At 48.6% G+C, this 24,748-nt stretch overlaps 1 protein-coding gene and 1 pseudogene across 23 annotated transcripts in view; both read right to left on the bottom strand.

Annotated features, from left to right (window-relative positions):
* The window catches only part of COG7 (component of oligomeric golgi complex 7), an 86,066-nt gene that overhangs the window by 32,372 nt on the left and 28,946 nt on the right, over positions 1-24,748 (bottom strand). For 18 of the 23 annotated variants that reach the window (XR_014840575.1, XR_014840576.1, XR_014840573.1 and 15 more), the window contains 5 exons: positions 21,477-21,604; positions 18,783-18,937; positions 10,825-10,941; positions 7,104-7,169; positions 288-474 (listed from right to left, as the gene is read on the bottom strand). Coding sequence is in view for 6 of the 23 variants with exons in the window: in XM_021086472.2 (XP_020942131.1) it covers positions 288-474; positions 7,104-7,169; positions 10,825-10,941; positions 18,783-18,937; positions 21,477-21,604 (653 nt within the window). In the remaining 17 variants the exon portion in view is untranslated. Of the gene's footprint in view, positions 1-69; positions 475-7,103; positions 7,170-10,824; positions 10,942-18,782; positions 18,938-21,476; positions 21,605-23,984; positions 24,173-24,748 lie in introns of all 23 variants that reach the window. The other 5 variants (XR_014840581.1, XR_014840583.1, XR_014840582.1 and 2 more) reach the window with 2 other exon arrangements.
* On the bottom strand, positions 8,907-9,337 carry LOC100627159 (large ribosomal subunit protein uL29 pseudogene; annotated as a pseudogene).

Here is a 24,748-nt window from a genome sequence, read left to right as displayed (position 1 = left end):
TCTAACCCTGAGGGGAGCAATAGCAAGCCCATTTGGCCGCACGTCTTAAGCCACATCCTCCAAACCCACCTTTTGTGGGTAGTGAAGCTCCGTTTATTCAACACCTACAGCTGAGTTTCAGCTGGTTCCACCCCCGTTCAGCTGAGTAGCTTCTTAAAACACTAAGAGAAGACGAGGCGGCACAGCCTGGGGCCCACACTCCCACGGGGGCAGAAAGCCTGGGGCGGGGAAAGAGTGAGAAGGGACGAGTTTTCATTTGCAAGAATGCCATCCGGCAGGTCTCCTACCTTGAGGGTATAAAGTATTTCCATTAAACTGCCATATTCAGCAGGGCTATCCTTCTGGAGGTAATTATATTCTTGCCATGGGTTCTTGGCAGAGCTCTTCTTGTCTGTCAAGATGCTATCCTGAAAACCCGTCAGGCTCCGAGGGCTGTAGGAATCCGAGAGATACTTCCCAGCCGTGGACAAAATCCTGTAATGAAAGTGATGACATTAGGCCCCCGAGCTATCTGTATGGAACTCTTTCTTCTCAGAGCATTTATGCGGCTCCTTCCTCAATCCCAGGATATCCTCATGAGGCAGATGGATTTAGGGTCCCTTTTATAAGGAAACAGAGAGGTCCTTCAGCCTTTCGGAGGGAGCTGGACCTCAGGTGCCCAATGCACATCAGGTTTTTGGGGGGTTTTTTTTGTTTTGTTTTTTGTTTTTTGTCTTTTTGCCCTTTCTAGGGCCGCTCCTGCGGCATATGGAGGTTCCCAGGCTAGGGGGCCGATCGGAGCTGTAGCTGCCGGTCTACACCAGAGACACAGCAACACGGGATCGGAGCTGTGTCTGCAACCCACACCACAGCTCACACTAACGCCGGATCCTTCACCCGCCGAGCAAGGCCAGGGATTGAACCTGCAACCTCATCGTTCCTAGTCGGATTCGTTAACCACTGCACCACGACAGGAACTCCCCACACCAAGTATTTTTGATTTCCCATTTAATACTCTCTCTAACTGCGTACGCTGTCTTCCTAATATGACGCACAGCCTAGAGGCCAGCTGTCAATCCACCACAAGGGGCCCAAAGCTCAAGGTCAAGGACAGCTTTAGGGTAGACAGACTAAGAGACTGAACCAGACTCCCCGCTAGATAAGCATCACTATTGGGAAAAGTCAAAGCCACGTGCACCATGAGGACCATGGTCCCAGAGGCGCTGGACACGGCAGCAGGACGGCTGCTCACTTCTACCCACGGGACTCGCACTCTTGCACACGCGGGGCTCGCATGGTGTCTGTGCACAAAGTAAGATTTACTTCTGCGGTTTACAGAGACCCACTGAGAGACGCTGGTGCTTTCCTGGGAATGAAAAAAAAAATGCCCCGAGGAGGTCCTATGGGATGATCAACCGCTAGAGCTGCTGGGAGAATCTCTGTCTCTGACAAGGAGGACCTCCTCCCCCGACAGATGCTGGGAACCCTGATTCTCCTCAGCCCAAGGTCACCACGCGGCCCACACATTTAAAGGAGGACGGGATGGCATGAGCCGATGCAGCCAGGACACTAGGCGCTGCAGGACATCCCCAAGTCCGTCCTTGACCATCATTTCTCATGAAAAAAAACATCTCTCTGAACATGGCAGCTTTTTGGCACTCACTGTTTTTCTGTTTTTTGTCTTTTTGCCTTTTCTAGGGCCGCTCCTGCGGCATGTGGAGGTTCCCAAGCTAGGGGTCTAATCAGAGCTGTAGCCACCAGCCTACACCAGAGACACAGCAACGCAGGATCCAAGCCACGTCTGTGACCTACACCACAGCTCACGGCAACGCCGGATCCTTAACCCACTGAGCAAGACCAGGGATCGAACCCGCAACCTCATGATTCCTAGTCAGATTCGTTAACCACTGCGCCACAATGGGAACTCCGGCACTCACTTTTTCAAAAGCAAATCCCCCTGAGTTTGTCAAGGACTAGCTGTACTTGCAAACACACCCTGGGGACAGGACCTGCCTCAGGAACCACTGCTGACACAGGCAGCCACCTGCCTCTGCCATTAAAGGTCAAGTTACAGTTGTCCCTGTGGCTTAATGCCTACAGGTAATTTTGCTGGGTCTTTTATCTGTGCATCCGTGGCCTGTCCCTTCTTGACCTTCAGCTCTTGACTATTTCTTGTCCGGCTCGCAGCAGCCTTCCCCTCCTCACCTGTTCTCCTGACCGGTACCGGAATGACCTTTCCAAGTGGCAAATCTGATTTTTGTCTTTTTCCCAAAGATGCTCCAGTGCCCCTCAAGATAGAACTAAAACTGCCTGGGTGTGGCACCCCGGGCCCTCCATTGCTGGAGGCCTCTGCCCCCCCCATAACCTTACAAGCATTCCTGCTACCATGCCAACCACCCCCATACCACGCTCCCTACTCCCGCATATCTCGCTTGCATACTCCTTTGATCCGAAATGCTCTCCCCTCCTACTCCATCCAGGACCTGTCCCAAGGGCGTGTCCTCTGCCTAATCTCCCCCCCCCACCCCCCCCACTCTGATCTCAGCCCTCTGACCTCACCAGCCTCTCCCCTCCCTCATGCATTTGTCACATGTCATTCTGTTTCTCTCCCACTAGATGGAGAGGCTAGAACTAGGAATGTTCTTCCTCTCTGAACTCCCAGCACCAAGTACGGTGCCTGGTACATGGCAGGCACTCTGTAATGATTCTCTAAATGACAGGCAACCCTGGGTTTGGTGAGCAGAAAGTTGAGAGCTGAGCTTTCATCTCTGCCCGCCAGGAAGTCAGCTCTCCTTCTCGGGGTTCCTGCAAACGTGACGGCCTCGGGCAGCCAGGGAAAAAGCGGCATCGGTCTGTCATCCAAGTCGAAGAAGAACCGTTGTGCTAGAAATGTTTTGAGTATTGAAGGTTACAGTTAAAAAATGTCAGGAGAAAAAAAAAAAAAAAAGGTCAGGAGAGGAGTTCCCACAGCAGCTCAGCTGATTAAGAACTTGACTAGTATCCGTGAGGATGTGGGTTCCATCTCTGGCCTCGCTCAGCAGGTTAAGATCTGGCATTGCCGTGAGCTGTGGTGTAGGTGGCAGACGAGGCCCAGATCTGGCGTTGTTGTGGCTGTGGTATAGGCTGGCAGCTGCAGCTCCGATTTGACCCCTAGCCAGGGAACCTCCACATGGTGTGGCCCTAAAAAGCAAAAAAATAACAATAATAATGAAAAAATAAAAAATAAAATAAATGCTGGAATAAATATAGCTCCAACCCCAAAGAACCAATGGCATTTTCCCCTGGTCTCCTCGTCATCCAGACACCATCAGATGATCTAATTACTTGAATTTGATTTCTTGTTATATGTCTTTCCTAGTATTTGATTTCCTGTTATATGCTGAAATGAACCTCTGACGTCCTCATTCAAGGAGAAACATCTCATGGATGCTGTAACGGGCTCTAGGCTAGGTCTGGGGGATATCAGAGGATTAAAGGCAGCAGTTGCCCTCGAGAAGCTCAGACATCAACGGGGAGCCCGCCTGTGCCCGTGCTGTGACCTGCGGTGCCAGGAGGAAGCAATGAGAACACACGGAGGAGGGAGGGTCCGACATGCCAGCGCCCGCAACTTCCTCAACGCATCTCCTTCCCTTGAAAAACTGGTGCCCCCTCCTCAGCCATGAAAATGTGTGCGTTCATTCTGGATCCCCCGAATTGGAATGGCCCACTGAACTACCCCATGAAGACCTCGTCCTAGTGAAAATACCATTGTTTCAAAGTAAGTGGGGGGCACCACACGAGTACCAAGGAACCTAGGCCAGCTCCCTGGATCTCGCCCGGCTTGCCCCGTGCACGAGAGGTCAGTCCCTCAGATAACATCCAGCTCGACCACACTTTCCTCAGCCCATAAATCACAAAATGATCCCTATCTGCAAGCAGGTGATCTTAAAAAGCCCTGTAGCCAATGCCACTCTTGTCGCTGAAGTAATCTGGAGTGTTCTGAGCTATTGCCTCTGCGACCTGGAGGGGAGTGGTCCTTAGTTGCAGCCCAGGTTGTGCAGATGAAATTGACAGGAAGATAAGATAAGCTTTATAGGCGGCAGCCACAGGCATGGGGCTCCCGGACAGGAACACAGATGGTGACTGTTAGGCTTTCCCGTCCCAGGCTCAGTGCTTCCAGAATGATGTCACCTCTTTAAAAGGCTCCTGTAGATACACCCAATCTGTTCTCATCTCGCGCCAAAGCTAGGGCCCAGCTCTCGGCCTCTCTGGGCTGCAAAATGCAGTTACAGAGGCTCAGCCTTTGTCTATCACGTGCCCGTGCATTCTCTTAACCAGATCCTTCCTCAGCCTTTAGAATGTAATAGCCACCTTCATTAAAAGGTTGACACGAGGAGTTCCCGTCGAGGCTCAGCAGAAAGGAATCTGACTTGCATCCATGAGGACACGGGTTCAATCCCTGGCCTGGCTCAGTGGGTTAAGGACCTGGCGTTGCCGTGAGCTGTGGTGTAGGTTGCAGACGCGGCTTAGATCTGGCGTGGCTGTGGCTGTGGCGGGCAGCTACAGCTCCGATTCAACCCCTATCCTGGGAACCTCCATGTGCCACGGTACGGCCCTAAACAGACAAAAACAAACAAATAAACACAAACCCAGTCTGAGGACAGTGTGGGGATGACACCCATACACTCTGGATGACTCAGCTGATGTCCAAGTTCAAATCACTACCTCTTCGCTGTATCACCCCAGCCACGGCTATTTCCGTAGATCATTTCTTTTACCTGAAAAGTTATTACCTGTGCCAGATTCTAGGTCTCAATGTCTCTTCATGTGCAAAAATAGAGGTAAGAATAGTACCCATCTCTCTGAATCCCTGAGAGGTTTAGTGAGTGAATCCATGTAAAGTCCTTAATATCTGGGCTCAATACATGTGATGGGGGGTGGGGGGCTGTGGATGTTTCTTCTGAAGAATTTCAAGGCTGAGCGGATTTTCAATTGTTACTTAGTGTACTTGTGAATTCTTTTATTTATTTATTTGTCCTTTTGCCATTTCTTGGGGCGCTCCCGCGGCATATGGAGGTTCCCAGGCTAGGGGTCTCATCGGAGCTGTAGCCGCCAGGCTACACCAGAGCCACAGCCACGCAGGATCCGAGCCGCGTCTGCAACCTACACCACAGCTCACGGCAACGCCAGATCTTAACCCACTGAGCGAGGCCAGGGATCGAACCCGCAACCTCATGGTTCCCAGTCGGATTCATTAACCACTGAGCCATGACGGGAACTCCCTGAGTTCTTTTAATTTTTGCCATAAGCTGGACCCACAGAGTCATGACTGCTATAATTAAGGAAACAATATGTTACAGGTCTTTCTTTTAAATTTGTAAAATGTCAAATGTTCGCCTTTTTTTAGGGGCTTTTGTGAACCCAGACCTACTCCCCCCGTACCACAGGCTCCACTCATCATGCACATGCATGCGTGACTGTGTGAGGGTGTGTGTGTGTGTTGCGTGTGATACGGGGGTGAGTGGGTGGGGGCGTGGGGAGGGCGGAAGGGGGTGTCTCCTTCATCATATATATTATTTACACATACTCCGCTGTATGCCTGTGGTTCCTGGGGTTTATTCCTTCCAAGAAGTCACAGAACCTCTGTGCTGGGCTGTTGGGGAGTTGCCAACAGCAGGGGCCGCCCCTTCCGATCGCTGCCGGATGTCCCCCACGGTGAGAACCCTCATGAAAAATCGTGGCACTTGAAGGCAATCCGCAGGCACAGAAATGAAAGAAGACAGAGAGTGGAGAGAAGAAGAAATGACCACCTTGGAGCCCTGGCTGACCTCCGTCCCCAGCAGCTCAGCCTGACCGCCCACGGCCCACCGGTCCGGGGGGCCCCCGCCTGCTTTTCATTTTGTACCCCTGCCAGAAATTCCCTCCTGCAGAGATGCCTTTAGGACAACAAAGAATGATCTCAGAAAGAGCTGAGGGGACTGCTGCGAGGCCCTCGCCCCAACATAGGAAGAGACTTCTTCCCCGACCTCCTACAGAACAGGAAAATCAGCTGCACCAGGGCCACGAGAGAGATTCAGCTGAAAGAAGGAAGGAAGGACGTGTGGGAGGCTGGAGCCCTTGGAGGGGAAAACTGGTCTGTGTGGGCTCACGCTGGGGCCACGTAAAAGCCCTGGCCGGTAAGCAAGGAGGTCCTGCTGTACAGCACAGGGAACTGTATCTACTCACTTGTGATGGAACAGGATGGAGGATAATGGGGAAAAAAAGAACGTATGTTAATGTGTAACTGGGTCACTTTGCTGTACAGCAGAAATTGACAGACCACTGTAAACCAACTATAATTAAAAAAAAAAACACTTTTTTAAAAAGCCCTGGGGCCATGGAGTTCCCGTCATGGCGCAGTGGTTAGCAAATCCAATTAGGAACCATGAGGTTGCGGGTTCGATCCCTGGCCTCGCTCGGTGGGTTAAGGATCTGGTGTTGCCGTGAACTGTGGTGGAGGTCACAGACGTGGCTCGGATTCAGGAGTTGCTGTGGCTGTGGTGTAGGCCGGCGGCTACAGCTCCGATGAGACCCCTAGCCTGGCAACCTCCATATGCCGCAGGTGCGGCCCTAGAAAAGACAAAAAGACAAAAAAAAAAAAAGCCCTGGCCAGTACCAGAATGGACAAAGGGGCAGAAGGCACTTTCCTAGGCCCGACCCCAGAAATCCTCCTTTGCACACGCTCCCTTTGGCAGCACAGAATTCTGCCATGGAACCCAGAAGGTAGGCTGGCTGGGCTCATCCTGATTCTGAGGGATGGTGCACAGGATTTCACCACTGCTTGTAAGACAGTTTCCATGGGGAAATTTATTCTTATCCCCAATAACTGACTTACAAGCATGCAGTGGGAACCCAGCCCACCCATCACCTGGAGACAACAAACATGTCCTGTTCCCTCGCTTCAGTATCTAACCAAGACGGCGTGACAGGTGCCAAGTAGGTCAGAGTCTTGTTCCTTTTAGGCGCTCAGTAAATGTTGAATGATGACCACAGGGACACCTCATATCCTAGGTACAGGGAGTCCTTGAGCTCCCTGTATTGTGTTCTCTATCAAGTTCTTCCCCGCCCACCCAGAGCCCCACCAGCCGCCCACAGCTCTCTCCTACCTGTTCGCTAGCTGTTGCTCAAAGTCCCCACACTGCCGCAAGAGCTCTCCACAGGTGGCTATTATCCTAAACAAAACAAAAAGCACTTCAAGTATCTGGAATGCCGACATTTGCAGGACAAACATTATCTCATTCATAAAAATTCCAACTATTCACCCACTTTTGGGGGTGTGCTGGGTTCTGGGAAAGCGGTTAACCATTTGATGGCCTCCCTGAAATGCTACCTACCTTAGGAACTCCTGTAAAAGGGAAATGCAGCTCCCTTCTAATATCCTCCTATCAAGGGTCTTGGTCATGAATCATATGATCTCAAATAATTTCACACATCCAAAAGTACTGCGGTTGCTTTGGGGCTCTGTCCTTGAGAAAATGGGTTGGGGATGCAAACCATTGCTCTTGGGATGGATGTACAATGAGATCCTGCTGTGCGGCACTGAGAACTGTGTCTAGATACTTACGTCGCAACACGACAATGGGAGGAAAAATTATATACACATGTATGTGTAACGTGGTCCCCATGCTGTAGAGTGGAAAAATAAATTAATTAATAAAATTAAAAAAAAAAAAAGAAAATGGGTTGGGAATGCTTTGTATCTAAAATTCAAAAAGCAGGAGCTCCCGCTGTGGCGCAACAGCCGTCTTGGGAGCGCTGGGACACGGGTTCGATCCCTGACCCGGCACAGCGGGTAAGGATTCGGCGTGGCTGCAGCTGCCTCTTGGTTCGAAGCTGTGGCTCGGATCTGATCCCTGGCCCGGAAGCTCCACACGCCTCAGAGCGGCCATAAAAATAAATAAAATTTAAAAATCAAAATTCATTATTTAACACCTGTAGGATATAAGATGCTTGCTTGGCCAGGCAGAGGAGGAAACTGTTGGGATATTAGAATTATGTTTCTCTCTGATCCCATGAAAAGCGGATGAAGATGAATCACTTTGTTTCTCAGAGATAAGCCTGAATGAGCATCATTTCTGTATCCTTTCATTTCCAAGTAATTTCATGGTAGGCCTCAAACTCCAGCTACTCAGTCCTGCAACAGCCAACCGTAATGTCAGGACAAATCCAAGGATTAAAAACATCTTAGGTCTAGTTAACTTTTAACTTTCTCTAAAAGTGCCGAGCATCACCAGGATATCTAGGCATTCCATCTATCAGAAAGGTTTATGAGAAAGCGAAATACTCCACTCATATCAGGTACGGCAGAATAGCCTTATGCTTAATATTCTCGGGTGAACCAGGCCACCACAGCTGATAAGGGACATTAGCATCTGGAACACTACATTTCATCACAAAAAAATAAAAGTCCTAGAGTTCCCACCGGGGCTCAGCAGTTAACGAATTTGATGAGTAGCCAAGAGGATGCGGGTTTGATCCCTGGCCTCGCTCAGTGGGTTAAGGATCTGGCGTTGCCATGAGCCGTGGTGTAGGTTGCAGACGCGGCTTGGATCCCACACGGCTGTGGCTGTGGCTGGCAGCTGTAGTTCTGATTCGCCCCCTAGCCTGGGAACCTCCATAGGCCGTGGGTGTGGCCCTAAAAAGACAAAAGACAAAAAAATAAAGTCCAGATCAGAGCCCAGGAGGGGTTATTCCAAAGTGTCCTGGGAGGCCCCAATTTATCCTGATTAAGACAGCCCTAGGAGGGTCTGGGATCTGCTTAGGGTGTGGACCACCACACTGGTGGGCTCCCCGTACACCCCACGTCTGCCAGGGGTCAGGCAAGAAACCTAAGTGGGAGAAGAGCAGCTTGCCTTTTCAGAATGCATGTCTATGAAGAATGGCTGTAAGGAAAAGAAATTCTAGACTGGTTTTTGTTGTTTTTTTTTTTGGCCCATTTGTTTCTTTTATTGTTCATTCCCTGGATGCTCAGGCCTTGACGGCAAACTTCCAGAGTGGCTACACCTGCTCCTTCCACCGCTGCTTCTTGGTCTTCAGGTTCCCTTCGTGCTTGTGGAGCCGGCGGCACAGGGCACATATTTTCTTGGGCCGTAGATCCAGAGGCTTGTACTTCTGGCCCTTATAGAATTTCCTGAGGTTCTTTTTCTGGGTCTGGTTAATGACAGTGAGAACACCGGCAATGGATCTGCGAACACCTCAGATCCGGGAGAGTGTGGAAGCCGCCTCGTCTGTCCCTTTCTCGACGCGCAGTTGGGACAGCTCCACCTTCGGGTCCTCCAGTTGTTTCGGCAGCTCCTCCTCCTTCTTGCCTCGAAGGTCTGGAGCCTTAATCTTGGCCATGATGCTACAAGCTGCCACGGCCGCCTTCTCAGAGGGAAAGAGAGCTAGACTGCTTTTTACCTCAGGTGGATCCTACAGTGGTTAGACCACAGGGGAGAGGGAGCACCATGAACCACAGCGCAACAGAGAACATGCACCTGGTCAACCCAGGGCTTCGGCTACCAGCCCTGGGGCGGGGGCCATGACCTTGGGACGATGCAGGCCCGTGTTTCCAGAGCTTCTGATTCTTGCACGATGTTAGAACACTGGATTATGTTAAATCCGGTTTTACACGTTGGCATCCAATCCAAAACTTTTTTTTTTTTTTTTTTTTTTGCCTTTTCTAGGGCCGCACCCGCAGCATATGGAGGTTCCCAGGCTAGGGATCTAATCGGAGCTGTAGCCACCGGTCTACACCACAGCCACAGCAACACGGGATCGGAGCCACGTCTGCAACCTACACCACAGCTCATGGCAACACCAGATCCTTAACCCACGGAGCAAGGCCAGGGATCAAACCTGAAACCTCACAGTTCCTAGTCGGATTCGTTAACCACTGCACCACTACGGGAACTCCCAAAACTTTTTAAAATGCTGTGATCAATCAAAACTTGTCCACATGTCAGATCCAGCCACAGGCTGGCAGTCTGCACTCTCTGGCTGGACTTAGCAAGGGTCAAACTCCTCAGGCCACTTGCCAATCACACTCCCGCCAGACCTCGGGACTTAGGGTAACAGGGTGCCCACCTGGTGGCCCACAGGTCACACAGGCTACTCTGGAATCTGTCTGTCAACAACCACTTAGGAGGGTCACCTCCAGGCCTTGCACGAAGTCTTACATGGCTCTTTGCAGGCCAAACAGTATTGCCTTACACTTCAGTGAGGTGGGCACTTAGATCCAGAAACAGGATCCAATCAGTTGTGCGCTTTCTAAAATAAAAGCTTTAACCTATTTTAGGTCTGAAAAAACTGTAGGCTAAGGGGAGAAAAAAAAATCTCAAACTAAATATAAAAAACGTAAGTCACCAAAGGAGATGAGTCCATAAAGAACTTTTCAAAACATGTTAAGAGCAAGAGGGGTGTTTTTGGTGTTGGTTTGGTTTGGTTTTTTGTTTTTGGCTTGTTTTCAGAGCCTAGAGTATTTGCTTAAAAAAAAGAGAGTTCCCATTGTGGCTCAGCAACAATGAATCCAACTAGTATCTAGGAGGATGTGGGTTTGATCCCTGGCCCTGCTCAGTGGGTTAAGGATCTGGCATTGCCATGAGCTGTAGTGTAGTCACAGACAGGGCTCGGATCCCGCGTTGCTATGGCTCTGGCGTAGGCTGGAGGGTACAGCTCTGACGTGACCCCTAGCCTGGGGACCTCCATATGCTGTGGATATGGCCCTAAAAAGCAAAATAATAATGATGATGATGATGATAAATAAGGCAGTAAAAGGGGGGGAGAGCCCCTTACAAACACATTATCATGTTTATATACCAGATTCAGCATGTTTTCCCTGCAGTTTACCTAATGGAGTTCTGAAAAGCCGTCCAATCTTCTTGAAAAAGGGAGTTGGTGGGAATATCATCCAGCTTGCACTTCTTTCGTATTGAGTGGAGAGTACTAGTGAAATCAGACACATACCTATGGGGAAAGAAGAGCATGACAGCAGTGTCACCGTAAACTCCTCAGACCTAAGGACACCTGGAATTATACAGCTTGGGACACACAGTGAATGATGCTGGTAAATTACTCCTTCATCCTGATAGAGGTGTTTCTCTGGGAGATGATCCAAAGAACCATTTTTTTTTTTTTTTTTTTTGTCTTTTTGCCATTTCTGGGGCCGCTCCCGTGGCATATGGAGGTTCCCAGGCTAGGGGTCCAATTGGAGCTGCAGCCACTGGCCTACGCCAGAGCCACTGCAACGCGGGATCCGAGCCGCGTCTGCAACCTACACCACAGCTCACGGCAACGCCGGATCGTTAACCCACTGAGCAAGGCAGGGACGGAACCCGCAACCTCATGGTTCCTAGTCGGATTCGTTAACCACTGCGCCACGACGGGAACTCCCCAAAGAACCATTTTAAAGCACCATGGTCCCACTAAAATGCCTGCCTCTGAAGCTCTGACCACAAAAACGCCTTCTCTGGGTGGCAAGACTGTCTCTTGCACCTGGCAGAGCAGCTTTAAGAGATGCTCAGGATGAGGGCGAAGGGGAGAGCCACTCAGACCAAGACTCTGTGACCAACCAGGTGAGAGATGAGGCTGGTAAATTACTCCCTCATCCTAACGGAGGCATCTCTTTGGGAAGATGAGCCAAAGAACCGTTTTAAAACACAATGCCTGCCTGTCACCATAAGGCTGTTCACAGATTTGCAAGGTATTTCTGCAGCATTCAAATCCCCGAGTTTAAACAGCCAAGCTCCATGGCAGGCAGAGTCTGACTTTAATGGCACAGGAACATGAAACTGGATTCAAAACTGAAAACCGGAGCTCCCCTCATGGCGCAGGGGTTAACGCCTCCGACTAGGAACCATGAGGTTGCGGGTTCGATCCCTGGCCCTGCTCAGTGGGGTAAGGATCCGGCATTGCCGTGAACTGTGGTGTAGGTTGCAGACGTGGCTCAGATCCTGCATTGCTGTGGCTCTGGTGTAGGCCGGCAGCTACAGCTCCAATGAGACCCCTAGCCTGGGAACCTCCATATGTCGAGGGTTCGGCCCTCGAAAAGACAAAAAAAAAAAACAAAAAATTGAAAACCCTCCCTCCCAGACTGTGCTGTTTGCTCCCACCTATACCACACCCTTTCCTCCACAGCACCTAATACAAGCAGAATTACACAGTTCACTTAATGTATGTGTTTAACGTTGACGGCTGTCACTAGACTAGAAGCTCTGGGAGAACAGAGACAATCTTTCAGTAGCTTGTAATTGTATCCTCAGGAATTATCACAGGGCTGGGCATAAAGGAGACATCCAGAAATAGGTCCTGGAGTTCCTATTGTGGCGCAGCAGAAACAAATCCGACTAGGAAACCATGAGGTTGAGCGTTCAATCCCTGGCCTTGCTCAGTGGGTTCAGGATCTGGTGTTGCCGTGAGCTGTGGTGTAGGTCATAGACCCGGCTCAGATCTGGCATTGCTGTAGCTGTGGTGTAGGCCGGTAGCTACCGCTCCGATTAGACCCCTAGCCTGGGAACTTCCACATGCCACAGGTGTGGCCCTAAAAGAACAAAAGATAAAAAAAAAAAAAAAAAAAAAATAGGTCCTGAACAAACAAAAGACTGGTACTGCAGTCTTTGGCAATACACAGGTATCTCTGTGCCTCAGTTTCCTCATCTTTAAAATGGGCTTGATGATGTCTTCTCTGCTGACTTGAGTTGTGATGACAAAATACAATAAATGAAATGAATTTACATATACAACAGTTCCCTAAAAAGTATAAAATGAAAGTTCTTGTGCTGTGGTATTGTTTTTAAGGATGTAGAGGACTCCTTTGGTATCCGTGAGGGACTGATTTTAGGATTCCCTCCCCACCCAAGATACCAAAATCCATGGGTGCTCAAGTCTTTGACATAAAATGGCACAGTATTTGCGTATACTTTTTTTTTTTTTTTTTAGGGCCACACCCACAGCAAACAGAAGTTGCCAGGCTAGGGGTCAAATGGGAGCTGTAGCCGCCACCTACACCACTGCCACAGCAATGCTGGATCCTTAACCCACTGAGCGAGGCCAGGGATCAAACCCACATCCTCATGGATCCTAGTTGGGTTCGTTAACCACTGAGCCACAAAGGGAACTCCTTTTTTTTGTTTTCTTTTCATGGCTGTACCTGTGGCATATGGATGTTCCCAGGCCAGAGACTGAATCCAAGCCAGATCCTTTAACCCACTTCACCAGGCCGAAGATTGAACCTGCACCTCCACACAGACCCAAGCTACTGCAGTTGGATTCTTAACCCAGTGAACCTCAGCGGGAACTCCTCCCCCATGTACTTTTTTTTTTTTAAGATTTTTATTTTTTCCATTATAGCAATGTACAATGTTCTATCTACTTCTACTTCAAGTGACCCAGTCATACATACATACGTATATTCTTTTTCTCACAATATCCTCCATCATGTTCCAGCACAAATACTTTATTTTTTTCATTTATTTTAAATTTTTATTGAAGTACAGTTGATTTATAATGTTGGGTTAGTTTCAGGTTACAGCAAAATGATCTATATATATATAGATCATATAGAAAAGAATATATATTATTTTTCAGATTCTGTTATATAGGTTATTACAAAAGGCTGACTACAGCCTCCCTGTGCTATACAGTAGGTCCTTGCTGTTTTCTCTATTTTATATATACTAATGTGAATATTCATCACAAATATTTTAAATGATCTCTAGATTATTTAAAATACCTAATACCGGAGTTCCCTTCGTGGCGCAGTGGTTAACAAACCCGACTAGGAACCATGAGGTTGTGGGTTCGATCCCTGGCCTTGCTCAGTGGGTTAAGGATCTGGCATTGCCGTGAGCTGTGGTGTAGGTTGCAGACGCAGCTCGGATCCAGCGTTGCTGTGGCTCTGGCGTAGGCCAGTGGCTACATACAGCTCCAATTCGACCCCTAGCCTGGGAACCTCCATATGCTGCGAGAGCGGCCCAAGAAAATGGCAAAAAGACAAAAAAAACAAAAAAACAAAAAAAAAATAAAATACCTAATACCATGTAACAGAGTTAGGTAAATAGTTGTAAATGTAATGCAAATATTATAAAAATAGCTGTCAGCATGCGGCAAATTCTAGTTTTGCTTTTTTGGCGCTTTCTGGAATTGTTTTTCCCCAAATATACAGCTCCACGTTGGTTGACCCTGCAAGTGAGGAAGGTTGGATACAGGGGACCAACTGTACAGTCCTTGAACATGGACACAGAGGCGCATGTCCTTGGAAGGGTGAGGCAGGCAGGACAGAGGGGGATAGTCATGTGCTCTGGAAGCCAAGACGCTCCCTTAAACCTATGACGTCTGTGTACATCACACTGGACCCTTAACCCACTGTGCCACAAGGGAACTCCTATAAAAATCATTAATGAGCGACAAAAAAAAAAGAACTTAGGAGTTCCCATGGTAACCTGACTAGTATCCATGAAGACACGGGTTTGATCCCTGGCCTCACAAGGGTCCGGCATTGCCATGAGCTGTGGTGTAGGTCACAGACATGGCTTGGATCCCGAGTTGCTCTGGCTGTGGTGTAGGCCAGCGAGTACAGCTCTGATTTGATCCCTAGCCTGGGAACCTCCATATGTCATGGGTGTGGCTCTCAAAAGACAAAAGCCAAAAGAAAAAGAAAAAAAGAAAAAAGAAAGGTCACTGGCCCAACATGACAACAGTGCTGAGGCTGCCTTGGACTGCACACTCTGATGCGACACACCTTGGCAATCTTGTCCACTGTATTCCCGATTTCCGGATGTCTCCTTCATGCCCAGCCCTGTGCTAATTCTGGGGATACAATTAGGACACGGCTCAGATCTGGCATCGTTGTAGCTGTGGCGCAGGCTGGCACCTGCAGCTCCGATTCAACCCCTAAGCCAGGGAACGTCCATATGCCGTGGGTGCAGCCCTAAAAAGAGGACAAAAAATTATTAATGAGCTGTTTTATACTTTGTGTGTGTGTTGAGTCTGAGATTTAGTACATAGCTTACACACACAGAGCACATTTCACTTTTTACTGGCCACAGTTTAAATGCTTAATAGCCATACAAAAAAAAAAAAAAAAACTTTTTTTTTTTTTTTTGCCATTTCTTGGGCCTCTCCCACGGCATACGCAGTTTCCCAGGCTAGGGGTCTAATTAGAGCTGTAGCCACCGGCCTACGCCAGAGCCACAGCAACACAGGATCCGAGCCGCATCTGCAACCTACACCACAGCTCACGGCAACGCCAGATCCTTAACCCACTGAGCAAGGCCAGGGATCGAACCCACAACCTCATGATTCCTAGTCGGATTCGTTAACCACTGAGTCACGACAGGAACTCCAAAAAAAAATCTTTAAAGTCTGGAGAGAACAATGAGAAGACTAAAAGTAAAATGTTTAAAACTGGCGACTCCTCAGGAGATGGACTAAAGGATGGACACAAAGGGAGGAAGCCTTTCCCTTTCATGTACCTTTTTGAATTTAGAAAATATATATTTCTATTTATTCATTTATTATTTTGGTGTTTTTTAGGGCCGCACCTGTGGCATATGGAGGCTTCCAGGCTAGGGGTTGAATTGGAGCTGTAGCTATGGGCCTCGTCTGTGACCCACACCACAGCTCATGGCAACGCCAGATCCTTAACCCACTGAGCGAGGCCAGGGATCAAATCCATGTCCTTATGGACACTAGTCGGGTTCGTTAACTGCTGAGCCATGACAGGAACTCCCCTAAAAATACAAAGATTCTAAAAGCATTACTTTCATTATTGTATAACAAAATTTTAGATCTCAAAAAATGTAGTTAAGTCCACAAAATCCTGATTGGTGGCAGAGAGAGAAAAAGGGAAATTTTACTTGATTAAACGTGTTGCTTTTGGAGTTCCCGTCGTGGCGCAGTGGTTAACAAATCCGATTAGGAACCATAAGGTTGCAGGTTCAATCCCTGGCCTTGCTCAGTGGGGTAAGGATCTGGCATTGCCGTGAGCTGTGGGGCAGCTTGGCCTTGCTGTGGCTCTGGCATAGGCCGGTGGCTACAGCTCCGATGAGACCCCTAGCCTGGGAACCTCCATATGCCACAGGTGCAGCCCTAGAAATGGCAAAAAAAAAAGTGTTGCTTTTGTTTCTCTTTCTGTGGGAACATGACTGGGCTCATCTAGCCACCCCCCGCCCCCCACCTGCAAACTATGCATGTGCCTCCAGCAGCCCTCACTGTCTTCCTGTGAGCTGCCCTCAAAGATGCAGGCTGCCCATGGCCGTGACCCACAGCCCCAGGTTCAAGGACCCTTGGCGCTCACGGGGGCATGCTCGGCATTTCTGGAATGACAAGAGCTCCCTTACCTTACAGCAGCAAAGGAGCATTCGGTTTAACACTAGGAATTTCTTGAGACATAGGGCAACTTTATCCTAGCAAAAGATCTTTTAGAGAGCCTAAGAATGCATCTGTCTATACAATAGAGACTAAAGCATATAACTCCCCCAGGGCCCCTCCACCTTAATTAAACAGGTCAGAGAATCCAGCCTTCTGCTGATTTCTTTTTCTTTTTTCTAAGTAAACTTAATTTTGGTTTCCCCTTCTTTCTTTCTTTCACCAGCCTTGTTGCAATGTAATTCACACACCACACAATTCAAAGCTTTTTAGTGTAGTCACAGAGTTACGCCACCATCACTACCCAACAACTTTCAAATAATTTTCTTCATCCCAAAAAGAAACCCCATGACTTCTGGCAGGCATCCTCCATCTCCTCCCAATGCTTCCCTCTTCCCAGCCCCAGGAGCCTCTCGTCTATGCTCTGTCTCAACAGATTTGCCTGTTCTGGACACTTCACATAAATGGAATCACATAACATGTGGTCTTTTGTGACTGGCTTCTTTCATTTAGCATGTTTCCGCATTTTTTTTTTAATTTCATATTTTTAACTGCACAAGAAATATGTGAATTTAGGCTCCTTTTTAAAAAATCAGCCACCTGGAGTTTCCGTCGTGGCTTAGCAGTTACGAATCTGACTAGCATCCATGAGGACACAGGTTCAATCCCTGGCCTTCGCTCAGTGGGTTACGGATCCGGTGTTGCCATGACCTGTGGTGTAGGTCGGAGACACGGCTCAGATCCCGCATTGCTGTGGCTGTGGTGTGGGCTGGCAGCTACAGCTCCAATTCAATCCCTAGGCTGGGAACCTCCATGGGCTGCAGGTACAGCCCTAAAAAGACCAAAAAAAAAAAAAAAAAAAAATCAGCCACCAGATCCGTGGGGGGCAGCGCCTCCTTGCCTGCCCGCTTGCATCTCTCAGAAGCGTCCTGTCTTAATAAATTTATTTCATGCCTAATAAATAAATAAATAAATATAAAAAATCAGAAAATAATAAATAAGCCTAAATCTCCTAGGACCATCACCTTACTCCTCTCCCAACTCCTCAAAGACAACCGGTGTTCGAGACTGTTGCCTGACCTGCCACATCAGGGTTCCGGAAACATCTTCAGCGAAGGCCCCGGCTTTGAGAGTCACACGGTCTCTGTCCAAACTAAGCAACCCTAAGGTCACAGTGAGGATGCACAGGCCACAGGGAAGTGAAGGGGCATGGCTGTGTCCCAGTAACGCCTGCACAAATACTCATGTGGCTCGTGACCTCGGCACGGCTCCTGACCCCTCTTCTGTGGGAATACATTTCCAAGTCTCCAAAAAAGACCCACAACAGAGACTGGCACTCCTGGTTTTTTGAAAGTAAAGTTGTACTAGACTCCAGCCATAAACATGCACATTTGTGTTGTTTCTGGCGGCTCTCGTGCTGCTAAGGCAGTACCTGGCCAAACTCTCCACCAACCATAAGGCCCACAGAGTCTACAACACGTAGCACCTGGTCCTCGGCAGAAAAAGTTTGCCACACCCTGCTACAGAAAATATACCCAACTTGGTAAACCAGGGATAAATGGAAAAAGATAGAAATCACTTAAAAAAAAAAAAAGAAAATACACCCATTTTTTTTCTATGTCCTTTTCAGACACTGTATGAGATTCTGCATATTATCCTGCAACGTTTTATTGACTCAGCAGTATGTCTTGAGATCGATCCAGGATCTACACTATGCAGATCTAGTTAACACCTTAACTGCCACGGAGAGGACTCCCCTCTGATGAATATGCCGTTATCTCATTTAGCCATTTCCAAACGGACGGACATTCGACTTGCTTCAAATGCGCCACTGTTACAAACATGCTGCACATTCTTCACACTCTTAAGAACGCTCCCTTGGAGTTCCCGTCGTGGCGCAGTGGTTAACGAATCCGACTGGGAACCATGAGGTTGTAGGTTGGATCCCTGGCCTCGCTCCGTGGGTGAAGGATCCGGCGTTGCCATGAGCTGTGGTGTAGGTGGCAGACGAGGCTCGGATCCCACATTGCTGTGGCTGGTGTAGGCTGGTGGCTACAGCTCTGATTCGACCCCTAGCCTGGGAACCTCCACATGCTACAAGTGTGGCCCAAGAAATAGCAAAAAAAGACAAAAAAAAAAAAACCTCCCTTGGGCTCAAGGTGCAAGTGCCTCTCCTTTTTAGAGCCATACCTACAGCATATGGAAGTTCCTGGGCGAGAGGCTGAACCGGAGCTGCAGCTGCCGGCCTACACCACAGCCACAGCCACACTGTATCCTTCACCCACTGAGCAAGGCCAGGGATCCAACCTCCATCCTCCTGGATACTAGTTGGATTCTTCACCTGCTGAACCACAATGGGAACCTCCAGGACATGTGTTATAACCGGAAAAAACATCGCTCTTGAGTGAGGTCAAGCCCCGCCCCCACCTCCCCAGGCTTACTTGGCAAAGAGGGACTTCAGGGCTGCCAGCAGGCCGCAGGTCCCCAGGCCGTTGGTGAATTTGATGCATCTGTCAACGGCTGCAGACGCCAGGCCGAAGAGCTTGTTCACAGAGTGGCTCAGCTCCTGCACACAGTCAATGACTTCTCCGTGTTCCTGGTCAGCAAATAGAGACCAAAAGAGCTGCCTCAGACTGGGGAACAAATGAACAGACCACACTAAGATGGGAAGACCTCCAAGCCTCCGCAGTCAGGGTGAGACCTCTTAACGGGGCCATCAGACATGCAGTCCCAAAGTGTAACAGCTCTGGAAGAGCCAGACCTAGGGAAGAACAGTCTGAGTGGCCAGTGACATGCCAGTAACTCACTCCTGGCCAAAAAAGCATGATCAAATCCTTATCTTCATCCTTAAAGTTTCCATCTCTTTTCTCTTTTTCTGAGATTAAGATGGCAACACTCATCCACGAGGACTCGGGTTCGATCCCTGGCCTCGCTCAGTGGGTTAAGGATTCGGCATTGCCATGAGCTGTGGTATGGGTTGCAGAGGCAGCCTACACCACAACCCATAGCCTGGGAACTTCCATATGCCCCGAATGTGGCCCTTAAAAAAAAAAAAAAAGAAAGAAAGAAAGAAAAGAAACATCAACATTCAAAAAAAAAAAAAAAAAAAGATGGCACCTCTCCCTCTGGCTCTCCAGTGAGAATCTCACTTCTCCATCTCACAGACTCCAAAAGAATGTAGTGAGAGGAAAGTGCTTCCTTCGGGGGCAAGAAGATAACTGAAGCAGAGCAGACTTTCTAGATACATCCTTAGAAAATGGGAAAATGGCAGGAGGCAGCAGATCTTAACTACTGTAAAAAATATTCTTTTTTTCCCCCATCCCCCCACTCCCTGTGGCATGCAGAAGCTCCTGGGCAAGGGATCAGACCCAGAGCCAGAGCAGTGACAAACACTGGATACCCAACCCATCGAGCCATGAGAGAACTCCTGTAAGATCCATTCTTCTCCTTTTTTTCTTTTTTCTTTAGGGCCACACCCACGGCACAGGGAAGTTCCCAGGCTAGGAGTCGAATCAGAGCTGTAGCCGCCACCCTATGCTGCAGCCACAGCGATGCCAAGATCCTTGTCTGCGACCTACACAACAGCTCACGGCAATGCCAGATCCTTAACCCGCTGAGCGAGGCCAGGGATTGAACCCGCATCTTTATGGATACTAGTCGGATTCGTTTCCACTGAGCCACGACGGGAACTCCTGTAGGATCCATTCTTTTTTTTTTTTTTTTTTTTTTTTTTTTTGTCTTTTTGCCATTTCTTGGGCCGCTCCCGCGGCATATGGAAGTTCTCAGGCTAGGGGTCTAATCGGAGCTATAGCTGCCAGCCTACGCCAGAGCCACAGCAACGTGGGATCCGAGCCGCATCTGCGACTCACGGCAACGCTGGATCATTAACCCACCGAGCACGGGCAGGGATTGAACCCGCAACCTCATGGTTCTTAGTCGGATTCATTAAGCACTGCGCCACAATGGGAACTCCCAGGATCCATTCTTAAATGTCAACTCACGTCATGCTAGACAACCTTAATATATGCAATGGCAATGACCCCTCTGGTGCCCACCTAGTGAGCCTGGCTCTAGAGTGCTATCCATGAATGCTCAGCTCCTGTGTCCTTTTGCACATCTGCCTTAAGCAAAAGATTGCATGATAAGGAGTTCCCTGATGATCGAGAAGGTTAAGGATCCAGTGTCATCACTGCTATGGCATGGGTTCAATCCTGGCCTGGGAACTTGTGCATGCCATGGGCATAGCCAAAAAATAAAAAGGACTACATAATTTTTAAATGACTGAATCAGGGAGTTAATGAACTAACTCTCAAGAAGATGTAAGCCTCCAGTTTTACAAACCCTTTAATGGGGACTTTATATTTATTTATTTATGTATTTATTTAAATTTTCTGTCTTTTTTTTTTTTAGGGCCACACCCATGGCATATGGAAGTTCCCAAGGGTCAAATCGGAGCTACAGCTGCCAGGCTACCCCCCAGCCACAGCCACATGGGATCTGAGCCACATCTGCGACCTACACCACAGTTCATGGCAACACTGGATCCTTAACCTACTGAGCAAGGCCAGGGATTGAACTCCTATCGTCATGGATACTAGGTGGGTTTGTTACTGTTGCGCCCCAATAGGAATGCCACCTGGGGGTGTTAAATAGAAAACTGGTAGCCTATCTCAGGTCTGGTCTTACATCTGGATTGCAAGAGCCCAAGAAGCACATGAAGTCCATTTCTCGCCCACCTGGTCCCCCTCTTTGCATGCCAGATGCCAGCTCACACCTTCTCCGGCATATCCCACCCCCCGACCCCATGCCTGGCAAACAGAACGAGTCCTAAGTGACCACTGCCAGTAAGAAGACGTTACCAGGGAGTTTCCGTCGTGGCTCAGTGGTTAACGAATCTGACTAGGAACCACGAGGCTGCGGGTTCGATCCCTGGCCTTGCTCAGTGGGTTAAGGATCCTGTGTTGCCATGAGCTGTGATGTTAGGTCGCAGATGCGGCTTGGATCCTGTGTTGCTGTGGCTCTGGTGTGGGCCAGCGGCTACAGCTCCAATTCGACCCCTAGCCTGGGAACCTCCATATGCCTTGGGAGTGGCCCTAGAAAAGACAAAAAAAAAAAAAAAAAGAAGAAGACGTTACCAGAGGCACCGCACTGATCTGGATGAGAAGGTTCTTCTCTTCCATGTCACCGTACTTCAGCTGGTAGGGTTTGTATGGTCCATACACAGCGTCCACCAACTCTGTGACTTTCACCAGGTTGTGCTCCTCTTTGGGGCATCAGAGGGGAAAAGCAGTAATGAACAAAGAAGTGGAAATGAGCTGCTGAAAAACAACAGGGGAAAGGAATTCTACCGGCACGTTTCATCTTCGGGGTGACTACATTCTGTAAACCTGCTTTTACCACTCATGGGCGCTGCGACGGTCATAGCAGTAAATATTTTGAAACACTGGGAGCTTTGGCCTAAAGCACGATTCAAGATACTGGTCCCCTTCATCCTAGAACCTATCACTGTCTAGACTCTCTTACTGGCATTCCCGTCGTGGCGCAGTGGTTCACAAATCTGACGAGGAACCATGAAGTTGTGGGTTCGATCCCTGGCCTTGCTCAGTGGGTTCAGGATCCGACGTTGCCGTGAGCTGCAGTGGAGGTCACAGACACGGCTCGGATCTGGCGTTGCTGTGGTTGTGGTGTGGGCTGGCAGCTGTAGCTCCCCTTGGACCCCTAGCCTGGGAACCTCCATACACCGCGGGTGCAGCCCTAAAAAGCAAAAAAAAACAAAAAAAAACAAAAAAAAACCCTGCATATCCTACGGCACAGCAATTCAACTTCTAAGAATTCTCTCTTGGTAGGAATCCAAAATCTTCTCCATGGCCTAGAAGGTTCTGCATTGCCTGACCTCAGGAGGTGAAAGAGTGGACGTTAAGGGTAAAGGCTCTTCTACTGAAGCTCTACTGCTTCCTACTTAGGTGGCTGTGGGCAAATGCCTTAACTTTTCAATGACTATAAAATGAAGTTAACCACGGCATCATTTTTACAAGGCTCAACAAGAGATGACACAAAACGGTATGTTGTCTAGCACATGGCGAGCACTTAATAAACGCCAGCTCTGGAGTTCCCATCACGGCTCAGCGGTTAACAAACCCAACGAGCATCCATGCGGACACGGGTTCGATCCTGGCTTCTCTCCGTGGGTTAAGGATCTGGCGTTGCTGTGAGCTATGGTGTAGTTCGCAGACGTGGCTCAGATCCCACATTGCTGTGGCTGTGGTATAGGCCAGTGGCTACAGCTCCTATTGGACCCCTAGCCTGGGAACCTCCATATACCGTGGGTGCAGCCCTAAAAGCCAAAAAAAAAAAAAAAAAAAAACCACAGAAAAGAAAATGTAAATGCCAGCTCTTTTTATTATTACTTCTGGAGCCTCATCCTCCATCACAACTCCCCCAGCCTCCAGCCTTCTCTCAGTTCCTCGAAAACTCCCTCTGGTCACCTGCTGCTACTTCTGTCTGCAGACCCTTGCTCTTCCCCTGGTTTACGCGCCTTCTTCCTTCAAGACTTACTCAGCTCAGGCCTGCGGGTTTCCATCATCTTTGCTGGCTCTGAACCATTTTACTTTTCTCCTAGAACCACTCTGCTGTTCTTCACAGTACGTGACTCGCTTTGTAATTAAACACGCATTCATGTGACTCTCTGACGACATCCCACTGGAACACACATTGCATGGGAGCGGGGACTGTCTGGTTTTGCTCGGCATAACATCCTGAACACCAGTCCATTTGCAGTGGAATAAATAAATACCTTTTGCCCTATCCACGGTAAGGTCACGAAAAATAACTGCATATACATCACACACACACACACACACACACACACACACACACAGAAACATATACACACACTGCTGATGAGAACCAGAATTCTCACTGTAGAAGGAAAGAGACATAACTGAGAAAGGCAAGAGGTCACAATCTACTGGTGTTGGATTTGATTTGGAAGTATCAGTATAAACCAGTAATTTTTAAAAATACACATTTCCTGGAGTTCCCGTCATGGCTCAGTGATTAACAAATCCGACTAGGAACCATGAGGTTGCGGGGTTCGATCCCTGGCCTTGCTCAGTGGGTTGAGGATCTGGCGTTGCCATGAGCTGTAGTGTAGATTGCAGATGCGGCTTGGATCTTGTGTTGCTGTGGCTCTGGCATAGGCCAGCGGCTACAGCTCCGATTAGACCCCTATCCTGGGAACCACCATATGCCGTGGGTGCGGCCCTATAAAAGGCAAAAAGACAAAAAAAAAAAAAAAAAAAATTCCTACCTCTGTCCACCAAGGGCCTAGGAAGTAACAGTAGCCCAGCAGTTATAAGCAACTCTGGAGCCAAATCTTGGTTTCCAAATACCATTTCCCACTAGAGGAACCCAGGCTCCTTGAGAACATGGCTGATTCCAGGTCTGAGTCAGAGAAAGTACAAAGTGTTCCTGGAACAGTTTGTGCTGAAAAGCAATAAAGCGCTCAAAGACTGATAAGGACATATATAAACAATACAGACCTCAGATTGAAGGGGAGGGCAATCACCGACCCAATCTGAAACAATTTGAGCATCAAAATGAACAATGAAGGAAGTTCCCATCATGGCTCAGTGGTAACAAACCTGACTTGTATCCATGAGGACATGGGTTTGATCCCCAGGCTCGCTCAGTGGGTTAAGGATCTGGCATTGCTGTGAGCTGTGGTGTAGGTCGCAGACCCAGCTTGGATGTGTGGCTGTGGTGCAGGCTGGCAGCCGCAGCTTTGATTCAACCTCTAACCTGGGAATTTCCTTGCGCCACATGAGGGGCCCTAAAAAGCAAAAAAAGAAATGAAAGAAAAAGATAATGGATCATAATACAATGAATTAAAAAAAAAAAAAAAAAGAACTCCTGGAGTTCCCGTCGTGGCTCAGTGGTTAACGAACCCAAATAGGAACCATGAGGTTGCAGGTTCGATCCCTGGCCTCACTCAGTCGGTTAAGGATCCGACATTGCCGTGAGCTGTGGTGTAGGTCACAGACTCAGCTCGGATCCCGTGTTACTGTGGCTCTGGCGTAGGCCGGCAGCTACAGCTCCAATTCAACCCCTAGCCTGGGAACCTCCATGTGCTAAGGTGTGGCCCTCAAAAGACAAAAGACAAAACAAAACAAAAAAAGAATTCATGAGTTCATAGTGATATTAATGAGAGAAAGAAAAAATCCCCTCTTTACAAAAGAATGCCAGCAAACACATGCAAAAGGAATGGGAAGATTAAGAAATCACCATCTGATCATTAACAATGTAAATTATTCAGATGTGAATTTCCAAAGGATGCTTAAGTCACCAGGTAAATGTTTCCTAAGGAATGGTATATTTCTATGGGCTCCAAACATCACCCCACAGATGC

Source organism: Sus scrofa, chromosome 3 (assembly GCF_054392235.1).
Source record: "Sus scrofa isolate SSC_HxYL_T2T_F1_AM1 chromosome 3, Sscrofa_HxYL_maternal_Yorkshire_Landrace_v2.0, whole genome shotgun sequence".
In the NCBI taxonomy this organism is placed as follows: Eukaryota; Metazoa; Chordata; class Mammalia; order Artiodactyla; family Suidae; genus Sus; species Sus scrofa.
This window is presented reverse-complemented; position numbering and strand designations above follow the sequence as displayed.